The sequence below is a fragment of the Epinephelus lanceolatus genome, chromosome 24 (assembly GCF_041903045.1).
Source record: "Epinephelus lanceolatus isolate andai-2023 chromosome 24, ASM4190304v1, whole genome shotgun sequence".
In the NCBI taxonomy this organism is placed as follows: Eukaryota; Metazoa; Chordata; class Actinopteri; order Perciformes; family Serranidae; genus Epinephelus; species Epinephelus lanceolatus.
In genome coordinates this window covers 13,332,578-13,348,942 of record NC_135757.1, presented here as the reverse complement: position 1 = coordinate 13,348,942, position 16,365 = coordinate 13,332,578, and the positions used below count along the sequence as shown (strand labels likewise).

Here is a 16,365-nt window from a genome sequence, read left to right as displayed (position 1 = left end):
TGCTTGTTTGTGTTGCTATAACATGTGCCCCCACACCTGGATTCTGGACTGCACAGAATATGTGACCAGAGAGATACACTGAGGCCCAATCATGGGAACTAAGACCGAGCCTGGGGCTTTCCTAGTGCTGTCAGCAGGAGGGAAAGACCTGCTGCTGGGCTAATGACAGGACATGCACCACCTTAAAGCCATGGAAGTCCCCGTTAACTACAGAATTAAACTGGAGAAGAGAAGAGAAGAGAAGAGAAGAGAAGAGAAGAGAAGAGAAGCAGATTATTCCTTCCATTCAGCCTGTACTTGACCCCTCTGCACTAGATGGAGAGATGTTGATGAAACACAGACACGCAGCCTTGAACTGTCTTGTAAGTGTTTGTATGTGTACATGTGTGAGGGAGGAAGACACCATTAGACAAGGCAAACTGGAGGGAAGCACCATAAAGCATTGTCAGTATTCTTCAACGGCACGCTGTACGTGCACATGCATGCCCGTTTAAAGTGCTGACTGATAGATACCGTAACAGTTGCGTCCATCCCCTCTGTAACCAGTAGCACACTGGCACTGGAAGGCCTGGCCCTCCAGTGGGATACACTGGGCCGTGGTGTCACAGTCGTGGTTTCCAGCGTAGCAGGGGTTGACCAGCTCCGGTCCTGTTCCCTCAGCTACAGAAAGGAGGAGAGACAGATTAAATAACATGAGGGATAAAAGAGAAAGCGAGTGTGTTAGTGCTGATACTGAAGCTGCTAGTATAGAACAGTCCTAAATAAACCTTAAGAGACAAACAGTAACAAATCTTATATTATTATTTGTGCATCCAGAGACACATGACAAGAAACATCTATTGCACGACTGCACCAACTCCTCAACACTCCAAATGTCCTGAATTGAGATAAATTGAGATCTGGATTATCCGACAGTCAAAGTCGAATGATCACAGCAATGATCCCGGCCTAACCAAACACACATGTGAAATCACTCCACACCAATTCCCATAGGATGCTTTCTTCTTAGGAAGTGACTCCCTTCATGTTCTCAATATTCAACATATGGACAATGTTAGACACACGTACACATGAGAAAGACACACACAGACAGGGGGATGAGTGAGCGGATGTGTGTTCAGGGTTTCCTCATACCAAAGCTCCGCTCAGACACAATTTAAACTGCAACCCTCAGACTAATATCTGGAAAATGAGGAAGAAAACAGCAGAGTAAAGAAAACTGTGGGAGATCATTAGAAAAGAATGTGGAGGACTTATAAATATGCTTGGGATTATGTGAAGCAGTGCTACAAAATCAAAATGCTCCAGAGAGCACTCATCAGGCTGGGTGGCACAGTGGGAATCAAGCCACAAATCCTGGTGGTGATTCAGCTCGTGCCTTTCTCTACCAACTTAATCTGATCCACTGAACCACTGAAATAAACTGTTGTTAATTATAACTGGTTTCGAGCTATAGTGAAAATATTTATCTGATCATTCGTCTAGACTGGCTGTGGATTCAGTGTCCCATGACTAAAATAAAGCTCTAAAAATGTCAAAAGTAATGAAAAATAAAGTGTTTTGACTTTCAAAGAAAATTCTGTTGTTGCATTTGTGGTCAGATAAAAGAAATACAGCACTGGTGATGGATGACTGTTTTCACATTGTCTAAATATCTCCCCTAAATACCGTACGGTAGTGCGGTTTTCATTTAACAACCATGTTGCTGCATCATCTAAATATAATTCCAAATATGGCATTTGTATTAAGTTTAAACTAAGCGTTTTTGGTGTCTGTATATAGTTCGGCTGAATTTTAAGGATGCCATTGTCATTAGAGGTTTGGAGTCCAGCTGATCTTTGTGTCTACATATGCGCAGTTTTCCACAAGAATAAGAAAAGCAAACCACCAAAAAGAAAATTTAAAAAACTCTCATGACTAATATCTGGTTTTAATGATGTTTAAGTGTTTTAGGGCGGATTTTTTCTTTACCATCAGGGGCATCATCCACTGTAAACAACACACACACACACACACACACACACACCTAAACAAAATTAAACACACAGACACAGCTTGCTTCCATCTCCTTAGGCCAGTTTTGGCTCGTTATCAAAGAGAGAGAGAGACTCTTCAAAGTCCTGAATGTGGCCGGGAAGAAGGGGAGATGAGAGGGCGAGATACACATGGATGGGAGAAAAGACTGAGGGATAATTAGAGAGAAAGAGAGAGAGAAGGCGAGCGGGAGAGAGGGGTGGAGAACACAAACACACGCACACACATACACACACACACGCATGCACTACACACCATCAAAGCAATGACTGCAGTTTCCCACCTGTTGCTTCTTTGCTTCTTACAAAACTCCTCCACACACACACACGCGCACACACACACACACACACACACACACACACACACACACACACACAGGCAGCTTTTACAGGGGCGTAGCTATAGCTGTATCAGGCTGGCCAAGGTGCACTGCCTTCTCTTTTAATCCAGTGGAATCACCCTTTAAGCAACGCCATCTATCATCACTGACTCTTACTGACACATCGAAATGACCTGAAATTTAAGAGACTGGTGTTTAAAGTGACGAAAGTAGCATCTTAATGAGCCTTCAGTACTTCTCAGGCCTCGCACTATGAACCACACGGCCTCTGCTGCTTTAATCTTGACTACTCTTATTCAAATCTGCCTCTCACAAATTCCCTCGCAGACTTCAGTCGCACATACTGTGACATGTTCACTGTCATCATGTAAAGTCTGCTAGGACAGAGACTGCAAGCTGCTGACACAAGGGCTTCAAGTCTGTTCCACTGGTTGCCAGGGAAAGTTTCAAGCGACAGCTCCAGCCAGTCATATACACGGTGATCGCTGCTGTCATATTTCTTGCGGAAGTTGATAAAATGCCTCTGCTCATCTGTACCAGCAGATAACATGACATAAATCTCATGTGTAGGCTGTTCTGTGACCGAACTAAAAGATATACATTTTTATATAGCATATAGGTTACACACACACTATACTATTACTAAATAATATTAAATTGGGAAGTACTTACATCGGAAGACCTTTTACTGTTTTTTGGCCGACTTTATTAGCCTATATATTTGGCATTACACTGCACAGCTTTTAGTTTATAAGGTAGACTGCAACAATAAAATTACACTGTAACCTATTTACAACAAATAATATTGTACTTTTTGTGTAGCTGCCTTAATTGTCTTAATTAAAAATAAAGACAAAAGAAAAAATAATTTTGAGATTCATTAGAACCTCGGATTATATGGTATGACAGCTAGTAAGATATTGATAACACATACTCAAGTCAGGTTATTTGTTCTCTCTGTCTGTTTCTGCTGGTTTCTCACTCTTTGTATCTTGCTCTTTGTGTCTTTATCAGTTCAGTGCCTTTAGTTCTTCTGCAATCTCTGATTCTCATGACATCAGTGGGCAGCTATTCTGCCCGGCAACCCCCCCGATAGAAAATCTGTCATTGGCCAGGATATTATTTCCCAGAAAGTGTAAGACCACTGAACACACACATGCTCTCTCTTTCTCTCTCTCTCTCTCTCTCTCTCTCTCTCTCTCTCTCTCTCTCTCACTCTCACACAGACACACACACACGCGCATACACACACACACACACTCCACTTAACTCATGTTTACAAAACCCCCTGATCCCCGAAAGCTCTTCCAGCTGTGCTCTGGGTGTATCAGTGCGTGTGCATGTGCATGTGCGAGATGTGTCATCATAACCTTTTTAATCAACGTGTTGACGTTTAAATGACAGAAACTTGGTCTGGATTCAAAAACTGGGGGAACAAAATCCAGTCTCTCTCTGCCTCTCATCCTCTTTAGTTTCCTGTCCATCTTTTGGGGTCTCGTGTCACTGTCTCTATCTGGTTTTCATCAGATAGAGTGGGTAAAGAAAGACTGACCGCTGTGTGTTGACAGAAAAAGAACATGACACATGTTCATGCAGTATTTCTATACACACTTCCATATTTGTATCGGTCTCTGTTTATCTGTTGGTATCTGGAGAAAGGGAGGGTGCAGATGATGCAAGAGAAGATGAATGGAGCAAAGGAAGAAAAGACAGAGGGGTAATCAAACATAATTAAGAAGAAGAATGTGTGCTTCTGTCTGTGCTCAACTTCCCATTGACTGGGATCTTTAGGAAACCTCTGTTTCTCTGGCTGATGTTGGTCAACTTTGAGAAACCAAACTCAACAATAAGGTGCACATTTTTCTCTACACACTCTCATATTTATTCATTTCTCTTCATTCTAAAATCTCACTGAATACTGCTGTCCTCCATTCAGTTTTCACTGCTCAACCAGCTCACTCTACACTTGTCCAGATTTAAGCCATAAATGCCACTCATAATGAACAAACCAAATTAGTCAAATATCCAAAGTCAGCTGTGACGCAAATCGCGGTTACAATGATCCCTAAGAGTGGTGTAGTGTTACTGCAGCCTTAAGTAGACAATGAACCCAGAACAGCATAGGTAATACGGACATTTCAACATTGTTCTCTATGGTTCCAGTGTATAATTATCCCTCAGCTTGCAGCGTGTGTGTTTAAAGCTAAGCTCTGTCCAACTCTGCGCCGTGGTTTGGCTGAGGTTTCTGTGGCAGCATTGCAACAATTACTAGGTGGCCTGGTTGCTCGTTGTGGCCCTGGAACAGAAAACCTCACGTTTCAACGCCTTCAGTGTGTTCGCCCACTAACAGATTGACAGGGATTGTCTGGAATGAAATCAGGTACTTGGCTCTCAACATAAATTGGCCAAAGTTGGCGAGACATCATCAGGTAGCTGCTGTCCATGTGATGGATGTTACTCCCTGAACCCATGTAATCTTCATACAAGATTACACTGTTTTCATTCACAATGTATATTTGTGTTTGGTGCATTACTGCCTCTTGTGAATGTTTTAATGACAGCTGGCTGAAAAACAAATTGTCACTCAGGAACTAATAGCTTCTTTGCATCTGATGTCATACATCTGTGCATTGTCCAGATGGAGGGCATGCAACTGGAGGCAAAGCCACTTTAAGTCCCACAAATAGAAAATAGCAGCAAATGTGGATCAAAAACCTTCATCTTCTAATGTCAAACATAAACGTTAAAGCATTGTGTTTAACATGCCTCAGGTGGGATGAAATTGCAATGTGCTGTGACAGCTTCTCCATGTTTTTAGCCATGACACAAATTTTTAACAGCATTTCACCAGACCTCTGAGAATATAAGTTAGCTAACATTACCTAGTAAAGTTAGTTAGCCAGACAGGGGTGCATCCATGTACAGAGATTAAATACAAAAGACAGTTATACTCAAACACATTCACTCATCTGGACACAAAAAAGAAGGCAGTTGTTTTAGTCATGGACCCAACTGCACACTTTAAAGTTATAGTCCACTAGACTCTTGTACGCTTTCATTGTGCTCTTTGTGTAACGTTAGGAGGTCTGGAAGGCGAGGTAGTTTGTAATGATGATTGTGTTCACACCGAGCAAATCAGTCAAGTTGTGGAACAAAACAATAAGGTTAAGTTTAATCTAATTTCTTTCAACCCAGTTGTACACTCCTTGAAAGCCTCTGAAACAGTTGCATATCTTTTCAAGACTAAACCTAAAAGACTTATCTTTGATTCTACTTATAATAATGTTGTCATTATACGTATTTGCCTTTAATATTAAGAAGAAGACAAAGAGGAGGATACTTGTGTGTAATTAAGTATTTCATTAAACCAAATTCTGTCTAATCCCAGTTTGACTCACCTCCAACTGGGCTGATCTTGTTGGTGATAGCATATCTCAGGATCCGCTCCTCCTTGACGTACATCACAAACACCCTCTCCATGGTGATCTGCAGCGTTTCCTGGACAGCGGCACGGTTGTCATGTCGACAGTCTCGGTAGGTGATGTTCTGCTTCAGCTGGAAGGAGAAGGACTCTGAGCCTCGCTCTGCCGAAACAACTGAAAACTCCCTGACAGAAGTGGAGGTGGCCACTGGGGAAAGACAAAATGAAAGGAGTTAGGGAAACGGAGGCATCACATGTAACACACAAGCTGTCTCTTCTGGTTGTTATGGTTACCAGATGGGTAGTACTGGTAGGTCTCCTTGAAGGGTTCCATGGTAACTTCAGCCGCAGGGGGCAGGAAGGGCACGTTGCCATTGATTACAGTATCCACAGTGAGGTGGTTGTGGTCATCAAGGCCACGGCCCGTCTGGATGATTGACAGGCGCTGGTTTCCGGGGTAGAAGATCACCTCTGCACGCCGAGTGAACTCCGCACCTGGTGATAAAATTATTCGATCGATCAGTTCTCTTCCTGTTTGCCTATTTATAGATTATTTAATTTCTTACTGCACACACATCAACAGTGCGGCAGTTGCATATAAAAAGCGGAATGTCTGCAATGGTTAAATCTGTACAGAACACACATGCAAGCTCATTCAAACACACACACACACACACACATGCAGCTGCTTCCTATTAGAGAGGGGAGGTGGAAGCCTGATATCACATCACATCCCTGGAGACAATACAGCTGGCTGGGAGACCGACAACACACACACACACACTGTAGAGGAGTTCCCTCACCTCTCTACAGATGTGCTCAAGACTCAAAATGTACAAGGCAACACACTTAACCAAACACATACACACACACAGTTTACCTGTGATTTTGAATCCTGCTTGGCTATTAGGCAGCTCCAGAGCGAACAGCCATCCAAACAGCTCTCCTATTGGTGCAAGTGGCATCAGAGCCCAGCCCACTGGCTCGGGTACCTAACCAATCGGCACAGAGATTACAAAGAGAAATCAGACAAACCAGAAAAATTAAATGTGGATGAAGAGAAGAGAATTCATACCAAGTTTTTAAAGCAAACTCCTACCTCACTGATGGCAGTGTATGCTCTCCCATCTCCCACCACGATGTAGGCATGAAGATCAATGTTGTTCAGCTCCACTGGAGTCGAACCCACAGTCACTGTTCCGCTCACCTTACCACTAACACGCTGTGGAGCACCTGGAGGGGCAGCACAGGGATTACAACGAAAAACAACTTTAACATTCAGAGAAATAATAATGCTACTACATTTTAAAAACGCAATAAAGTTAATGTCTCTGGGTGAGTTAATGACAGTGCTCTAACCCTCAGGGAGACAGTGGCGTCCATTTCCATAGAAGCCAGGCCGGCAGTGACAGCAGAAGCCTGTGGCGTAGTCGGAGCAAAATGCATTCTGGGAGCACTGCTGTTGGAATCTAAAATGAGAAGAGAGAGCAAAGGAAGACATGTTTAATGCTGTTGATGAAAATTTGGACTCCATTATACAGTCACTAATTCAAACAATCAACCACTACAAATAGTTAGAATACATATTTCTTACACCAGCAGCAACAGGTAAATATCACACTATCTAGTCTTCACATACCTGGCACATGTTTCCTTATTCTCTGTAGTGTAATGAATCACTAAGAGACAGAGAGAAAATAATAATGATTATGAATGACAGACACAAAACAATAAATATATTATACTATTCTGTCTTGTATCCAAGATTCTAGGAGGAGAAAAGTGTATATGCAGACCATTACCATCATTTGCAATCTTCACATCAACCTGTATTATTAATCTTTCTTTGCACTCTTTCTGCATTGTCTCCTACGGTCATATCTTGCTTGAACTACGCTACATTGCCTCCATGATTTCTAGTGGTACTGCTCTATTTCATCCATATCCATAGGCTTTCAGAAAATGTGCGTAATATGGACGAAAGGAAAGCATAGAACGAATAGAAGGCTCTAAATGTTAAGCATAAATGAGACTATTGTGACAGGCACAGGGTCCAATCCAGCCCACTGGATGACTTTGCACATCTAATATTGATACACTTGTGAAGACCAAGATTTGTAAATGGTGTGTATAGCTGATAACTTAACTTGCTTCCTCACTTAAGTTTGGTGTGGTGTTGCTAATATTACTACACAGGACTGCAAATGTATGGAAATATGCACATAATGACAGGGAGTCGTGACTGATTGTGGAAAAACTGACGTATTGTTGAAATTGCACATATTTTATGCTTAAGACATCTCAGGCTGTTCATCTGTTTTTAGGGTGTACTTCTTCTTTACACTGACAGAAAGAGGAAAAAATGGAAGTATTGTTATTTATAGGTTATTGTGTAATGGTTTTACTGGTCTGGCACACTTGAGATTACATATTACCCATGAACTAAAATGAGTTTGACACCCCTGGTTTACAGTATTTACATCATACAGACATGCACGTGTAAATTGAGACAGAACATTAAAGGTTATTTCCATTTAAGTACAGATGGACAGAAAGAATAAGACGGTGGACCAGACACAGGGAGAGGCACACACACACTCTCAAAGACACACATGTCAAGGCACTACTTGGAGAAAAAACAGCTGTTGCTGCCTCCCACACCCACTAATCCACTCACATGCACACAAATTCACTGTTGTTTCATGAACTCCAAAAGACATCTGAAAGGCACAAGTCTAACCTCAGAAGGATAAAAATCATGATACATTGATAAAATAATATATATAATGTATTGTACAGTATATGTAGTTCATATAAGTATTAATACATGTGCTGTTCTCAAACACTCAGGGATGATCATTTCTTCCTGAGAAAAAATCCCCTGACAAACAGGAAGTGATGAACTCTGTTCTTGATTTATTCAAAATAAACAAAAAAAGAAGTGGATAGTCAGCATGAAAAGTGGCAGTCACCACTGCTGAGCAGACAAAAAGTTACATTTTCACCCACATATCTGACAATATTTCTCAGACCACTTACACACTCACACAACTGTTAAGTCTCAAAAGGGATGAAAGACTTTAAATGTCTCTAAAATTACATCATTTGTGTAACTCAAGAGCTAAAACAGTGCAGTAACGATTAAAAAACGTGTCAAAGATTTCTCAATCCTGCTTGCAGTAATTTGCACTGGATTCAAAACACCACATACAACTTGCATAACTACCAAATGAGTGCTTTGCTCTCTCCAGTATTTCTTTTTGTGTGTCTCTCTGTTTCTCTTTGAGTAAATGGCTGATTTGGGATCAAAATGCAGCATTCTATCATCCTACAGGGCATTACACACACACAGACACAGACACACATACACACGCATACAGATGAACACAGGATGTCCAGTTGTTTTTACAGGAACTGTACAGACGCAGGAGACAAATGAATGTGCTTTTACACATATAAACACACACATGTGCCAATGCTACGGAGTGAAACTCACGTACCAATATCACAATGTATGTATGCTCTGTCTAAGTTTCATAGACAGCTAACCCATGACAGCACTTGACACATGTATGAAGTCTTAAAATCTAGATAACCTTAAAACAATCAAGGATAATTGATTAATGTGATACAAAACATCTTGTTTTAGACAAGATATGAGAGCTGTCTTAAATACTAGACGAGGGATTGGCCTTGGTCTTAAAATACTGTGATTCATTTCTGGAAAATGCTTAATCTGTTGACAGATATTTCTTTGCCTCTTCTGAGAAAATTTGTATTTCATCACTCCCAACTGAGTTAAAACGCCCTAATAAGATAGGCTTTTCAACCCTTACATAACCAGGCAAGTTGACTGAGAACACATTCTTATTTACGGCAAAAGCCTGTGGGAGTAGTTGCAGGGGAGGGAGTGTTGAACACACACACACACACACCTGGGAGCTGCCCAGCACAACGGCAGTATTGTACTGCCAGCTGCTGAGCAGCTCTGTGGCTGAGGGCAAAGTAATGCTACCCTCCTGTTTCTCAAAGTGACTATCCTTTCATAAGTTAAGCCAACAATATATGCATATATATATACACAGATATTTATATGGACACATAGCTTGTCTCTTACCTCCTGTGTCAAAATCAACATCGTCTTCATCCACGCTGACCACGTGACCTCCAGGGGAAAGAGGTGGTACACTTCTGTGAGGGGGGTAGACATCCACCACCTCCAGAGGAACCTACAGGGGGAATTGGCTATGTTTAACTTCAAATATATTATTCCTGTTGTCTTTGAGAGCCAAGCCAATACTTTTTAACTCTCTCCAGATGCTATAAACCAGAGAGCTATGATCCATGCATTCTTTACATATTCTGTACAGTATATAGGGTATAATGAGTGCAGTTGTGTCAGTGTTTCGTTGACGCCACTATACTGTCTCCAAAAGAGCATTCCATTATAACCACAGAATTTACAAAAAGCGACTTCAATTTCAAACCGTTATTACAAAACTCAAGACAGCACTGCCAGTTTAAATCCCTCATTTTTCAAATCCACTACAAGTGATGTTTTCAGAGAATTTAATCAGATTGCCACACAGCACTGCTGTCTACATGAGCATTTTATGAATTCCTGTCATGCAACACAAATGTGATGTAGAAGCTTTGAAATGCTTGTATTTCAAGTGTTCTTTGATTTTAAAAAGCACTAAAATGCCAATAAAACCCTGATTCCCGTTTGTGTTAAAATGTTCCTTTACACAATTAGGTGTTTACAGTAACATACACACAACATGTTAATACATTTCATCTGCACGAAGGCTTTGGTGTTACCTGTGGTTGCTGTTCCTGAGTCTGCCGAGCACCTCCCTCTGATTCTCTTTCTGGATGATTAGGAGGAACATACTGCCTCTCTGCTGGCTCTGAACTGTACCTGGGTTCAGAGGTCAGTGGTACATCCTTGCTGCCATATGACACCTGATGACCAGAATCCTCTGAAGGTGAAGAGGGAGCATCTGGTGCTGAGTGGTCACCACCAGCAGGAGCTGGCTGGAATGCAGGGTTCCCGCCGGTCAGAGGATAATCATCATCTTCCTCCTCGTTATAAGGGTCAAGAGTGCCATCTGTATATTCCTCAAACTCACCATACTCAGGGGTGGTGGTGTCCTAAAAGTAGAAACCACGGAGGAGTCAAAGGACTTTTCTGCACGTGTTTTCACAAAAACAACTCTTGATGGTACATAAAATGAATAAAAATAAAAGCAAAATTACCAGGGAGAGGTGAAATCCTCCAGTTGGTGGAGTAACAAGGAGCCCACCAGTGGATGCAGGAACAATGTTGTCGAAAGAGTAACGGTTTCCAGTGTGGAAAAGCCAAACCCCAGGAATTCCTGTATTACCAACCCTAGAGAACAAGAAACCAGTAAAGTGTGAGCACACAGTCCAGTCTGAGTGCATTAGTAACTTCACCGGTTTATATTGTGCTTGTGCTTTTCCTGCAATGACATGTCAGAATGTGAATTATTTTCAGATGCAAAGCACACGCTGGAAAGCATATTGGACGCTATTAGCTCAAAGATAAAAATTAATGTTAACAGCTGTATTTTTTTTAGCTAGTTATCAAATTGCAATCTTGTTACATAACTCTTTTGTTAGCTGACTCTGACTATAAAGACATTTATTTAACAATGTATTATATTAAAGCTAGCATTAGAGGTGTGTTGCTCGTTAGCAACAACAGCTAACAGTTAACGAACAACAGCTGCTTTGCTAAATTAGCCTGCTAGCCAGTTAGTAATTAGCCAGCTACTGTGCAACATTAACTTTTTTCCTCTGGCAACAATTTACAGTTTTATAGAAATGTTTATAGAGATAAAGATTCCAGTGTCACAATACTAACCTCAATCTTCTAAACTAAACTTTTACTTTCACAACAACAGTATTTTTTAGATACTTCAGTTTTAGCAACAACAATTAACAGTTAATAAACAACAGCTGCTTTGCTAAATTAGCCTGCTAGCCAGTTAGTAATTAGCTAGCTACTGTAGCTTTCTTCTTTATAGAATGCAACGTTAGCTTTCCTCTCTAGCCACAGTTTACAGTGTTTTATAGACACTTGTTGAAACATAAATTTAAGTGTCACAATATTCAATCTTCTAAACTAAACTTAAACTTTCAAAAAACAGTATTTTTCAGATATTTTTGTTTTTCTTGCCATGTTGCTTGTTAGCAACAACAGCTAACGGTTAACTAGCTACTGTAGCTTCCCTCTTTGTGGAAAGTAATGTTAGCTTTCTTCTCTAGCCACAGTTTATAAATAAGTTTATAGAGATACAGATTTCAGTGTCACAATATTAACCTTAGTTGTAAAATTTGAACTTTTATTGAAGCAACAACAGTATTTTTTAGATAGATTTCCGTATTCTTTTTATACTAAAAAAGATTCAAGATGTTTTGCTTACTGGTAGAGGTTTTTAACACTCTGCTCATCGCTGGTGACACTGTAGTGAGGTCCCTCAGTCCGGGAGAAGATCAGGTATGTGACTTCTCCTCTGCTGAAGCCAACTCTAGCATACAGGTTTAGCTCAACATTATAAGGCTCCTGGAAGCAGAAAAGTACAAGAAAGTACAAGATTTTCCACAAATAAATAGATGGAACAGTAACAAGCTGAGAAAAAGCCTTTTTCACAGAAGACATTTTGATTTGTAACTGCAGGAAAAGCACATGTGTAAATAACTGAAATTAATGATGGCTGAATTCCATTTAGCTGCTTTGATTTCAGGGGCCTGGTATCATGCATGCTGGCTCACTGTCACTCTCATTCATTAGTGTTATTTGTATCATCTGTGCTTTTTCCTACACAAACATGTCAAAATGTCTGCTAAGGAAAATTAGGGCCATGTATTTAACCAGTTTACCTTGGGGCGGGTCCCAAAGAAGTTCAGGCCACCTTCAGGGTAAAGGAAGAGAACGTATGAATCGGTCTCATCGTAACCAATGACTGCCTGGAACGTATTGACCTATAGAGAGAGAAGAGAAAGAGCATCAGTTTAATCCAGAATGCTACTGATTAAGACAACATGGTCATTACATGTCCCTAAGTTTTTGCATTGCTAATTTTGTTTTAATTTTCATTTGCTCTCAGTCAGGTCACCCAATGTCTTCAAAGCAACTGAATTAGCTGAGTTCCCTCCATTATATGGTGGACGTGTGCATCTGAAGTCTTTGGAGATGCTGGAGAATTAAACATTAGGGGTTCCGCAACTCCTCTTTAAGGTTGTCAATAACTTTCTTAACACATGTTAGACCTTAAACACCTAATTTCTCAGGTCAAATTTAAGTATTTTGTTTTAATTTTCTGCCCCTGATGGCAAAAAGTAAAGCAGCTTACTGGTTTGAAGATTGTATCTATTAATCATTTCCAGTTCTATGAGTGTCCAAGGGATGAGGTCACCTCCTGTGTGTACACAGTCGGCCCAGCTCAACCACCCTCAAATTATTCTAGCACTAACTCCTCATATTTAAACTTCACACCTCTCCTCGCACCTCCTCTCTCCTCCCCTTTCCTCCTCCCTATGTCTCCTCCTCTTCCTCTGCTGGAATTCATGTTGAGACTTCTCACTCCTCACACCCTCCTCCGTCGACCACCACCAATTACTGGCACACTGAGGGTCTAAATTTCTAAACATCTAATTTTCGCAGATTAGGATGAAATAAATGAACTGAATAAGTATGAGTAAATGAATCAGGGCACTTTTCCCACTCGACCTTCTTTTCAACACAGCGGATTTGGGGAACTTTTTTTCTACGTGCATGCGGTGGTGTCCAGCCCACTCCAAAACCACAGTTAAAAAAACACAAATTTGGTGAATGAGGGGAAGACTGTGAGTGATCCCATGTTGTTTTCCTTAGGGACACAATCAGATTATCTGTACGCACACACACACACACACACACACACACACACACACACACACACACACACACACACAAGACATGTACGTACGTACACACACACACACACACACACACACACACACACACACACCTCGGTCTCTCAACCCCCAGCCCAGATGCTGATCTCCACAGCTGTCTTCCTGTGTGTCTGGGCATCTTTCACGATGATGTTATGACATACAAACCAGACATCGTTATAATGTGAGACGTGGGGTGTGCACACATACACTCTTATACAAGCACAGATGTCCCTCCACCTATAGTCATCTCATGTGAATGTATGTGTGTGTTCCTAATTGTTTACATCAACATCTTTAAACTATCTTGTTGTTTGTGGGCGGGGAAGACTTTGTAGCCTCCAGGCTCTTTGTAATTACTGAGGAGGGGGTCTTTCTGTGTTTTTTTTTCTTTGGGAGGAGAGGAGGCTGGAGCTACGAGAGGGGATCTGCTTTTTCTTTGTCCTTAATATCCTCTCTAAATGTCTGTATTTTTTTCCCCTGCTATCCCTCCTTTTTCCTGGGAGGAGACGGCGAGGGGAGAGAGATGAAAGGATGCAGGGGGTTGGCACAGTTGGGGGAGAGGCCATGGGTCTGGTTTACAATGGGAGAAATATGGGAAGACAGAAACCAAGATGCATTTTCATTCAAACACTTACAAAAAGTTCAGAGAACAAAAGAAAGCGTGAGTTTGTGTATGTTTCCATCAGAATTTTACATTTCTGTTCCCCATCTATATGTTTTAGTGCCTCTGTTAATGGCAGTGTCACTGTTGATCAACACATTGTTCCAGACTGAAATATCTTCACAACTACTGGATGGCTTGCCACACAGTCTGATACAGACATCCACAGTCCCCAAAAGGTACATTGGTTTATCACCAAATACATGTGAATTTTAGCACTTTTACACACTAAGCTAAGATGGTGAACGTGCTGAAAACTCTACTTTGTCATTGTGAGCATGTGAGCTGTTGACACTACCTTCCAGCTCAAATCACTGTGCCTCAGTACAGTGTCACAGAGCTGCTAGCATGACCGTAGACTCTGACGCCACATTTCCACAGCATGGTGACTCGACATTTTTTTGGTACCACCTCAGTCAAGGTTCCAAGCAAGCTGAGCCAATACCAGGTGGACTTGAAACACCGCAGACCAAGTGGTGACCTCCGATACTGAAAAATGAAGCAATTGTGAAAGTGCCAAGACTGCAGTTCCTCTAATGGCCACTGGAGGCCAGCTCATTAAGGGAGAATTCCCATAGACATTTAAGTTTAAAATGCACAACTTAACAGCAGAAATAAACAGGTTTACAGCCTGGTACAAAAAACAGTTTTGGTCTTTATAACTAAAAATGCTCCCAGCATGTTTCTATGGCAACAATATAGTAAGGTTGCTAATGCAACGCTACGTTAATAGAGGGTTGACTACACAGTTCACAGCAAGCTTACAACAGCGCGGTAATAAAAGCACAACACTCACAAGCAACATCCTGTCTCTGCTGGACAATCTGCTCTCACAGATGGACTTTTGCAACTTTGCTGTGATAGTGGCCTAGCTAAAAAAGCTGCAGTGACATCACCAGCACCTTTCTGAAAAGGTCTGAGATTTTCAATTTGAAGCTCTCAGAGAGACCAATGCAAAAGTTTGAGAAAGTGTGTTTTCCTCTTGGATTGTAATCCTTTAAACGCTGTTTTTGACAAAGTGGCTACTTTAAATAATGTCGGTGTTCCATTGTATTGTGTACAGGATAAAGATCTTTTTGGAAAATACACTTAGATGTTTTCTTAAAGACACTTAGATGAGAAGATCAATACCACTGTCATATTTGTCAAGTAGTAATGAAGCTTGCTCTTGCTTATTAAGGTGTACTAACAAGAGAGTAACTGTTAAGAAAATAAACATTTTGTTAAATGTTAAACCATTCCTTTAATTTGTGCTGTCTTCTCCATCCCCTCTCTATCTGTGTGGTCATTTGCTGCTGAGTCTGTCTGTGCATAAAGTCGTCCTGGTGTGTTTTACAGACTCACAGCTGGAAGACAACAAATTGCAGCCAAGACACATCAAAGACTTTCAGACAGTGTGTAGCCTTGTATGTATGTGACACACACACACACACACACACACACACACACACACACACACACACACACATGCTCACAACCCTCGACATCCCTACAGGCATTTTGTAACACCTTTTTTAAAGAGTGTCCTCACACTCCTTACACGGACCAGACACTCATTAATTGTCTGTGGGACCAACAAATGTTTGCTGTCAGGGTCGTCCTTTAAGGTTTGGGTGGTAACATCAGTCTGCTATGTTTATCTAATACACCGCAGGGGGTTAGAGAGTCTAAAAGTACCCAACAGATTAAATGAATATATACAGGAAGTTCATTGAGATGGCTGAGGGGTGCAACTAAACACACTTAATTTATTTATACGAAATTCCAAGCAAAAAAGCAAATATTTCCCAAAATGTCAAACTATTCTTTTAAAGTAGGCCAAATGCTGTTTGCTTGTTTTGAATTAATGGTAACTTTTGCGACCATGAAAGATGTGTGTGACTGTAGTATACAGTAAACAGTGTAGGTCATTAGACTTTTGGGATAGTTCAGATTTTTTGCAGC

General features: G+C 41.1%; 1 protein-coding gene across 1 annotated transcript in view; it reads right to left on the bottom strand.

The window, feature by feature from the left end:
- Nucleotides 1–16,365, bottom strand: part of nid2a (nidogen 2a (osteonidogen)) — a 43,051-nt gene that overhangs the window by 17,468 nt on the left and 9,218 nt on the right. Inside the window, exons 4-15 of the mRNA XM_033616026.2 lie at nucleotides 12,702–12,803; nucleotides 12,245–12,384; nucleotides 11,055–11,187; nucleotides 10,617–10,949; nucleotides 9,913–10,024; nucleotides 7,435–7,474; nucleotides 7,155–7,264; nucleotides 6,895–7,028; nucleotides 6,676–6,787; nucleotides 6,090–6,290; nucleotides 5,773–6,003; nucleotides 514–660 (exon numbers count right to left, since the gene is read on the bottom strand). Coding sequence (XP_033471917.2) covers nucleotides 514–660; nucleotides 5,773–6,003; nucleotides 6,090–6,290; nucleotides 6,676–6,787; nucleotides 6,895–7,028; nucleotides 7,155–7,264; nucleotides 7,435–7,474; nucleotides 9,913–10,024; nucleotides 10,617–10,949; nucleotides 11,055–11,187; nucleotides 12,245–12,384; nucleotides 12,702–12,803 — 1,795 coding nt within the window. The remainder of the gene's footprint in view (nucleotides 1–513; nucleotides 661–5,772; nucleotides 6,004–6,089; nucleotides 6,291–6,675; nucleotides 6,788–6,894; nucleotides 7,029–7,154; nucleotides 7,265–7,434; nucleotides 7,475–9,912; nucleotides 10,025–10,616; nucleotides 10,950–11,054; nucleotides 11,188–12,244; nucleotides 12,385–12,701; nucleotides 12,804–16,365) is intronic.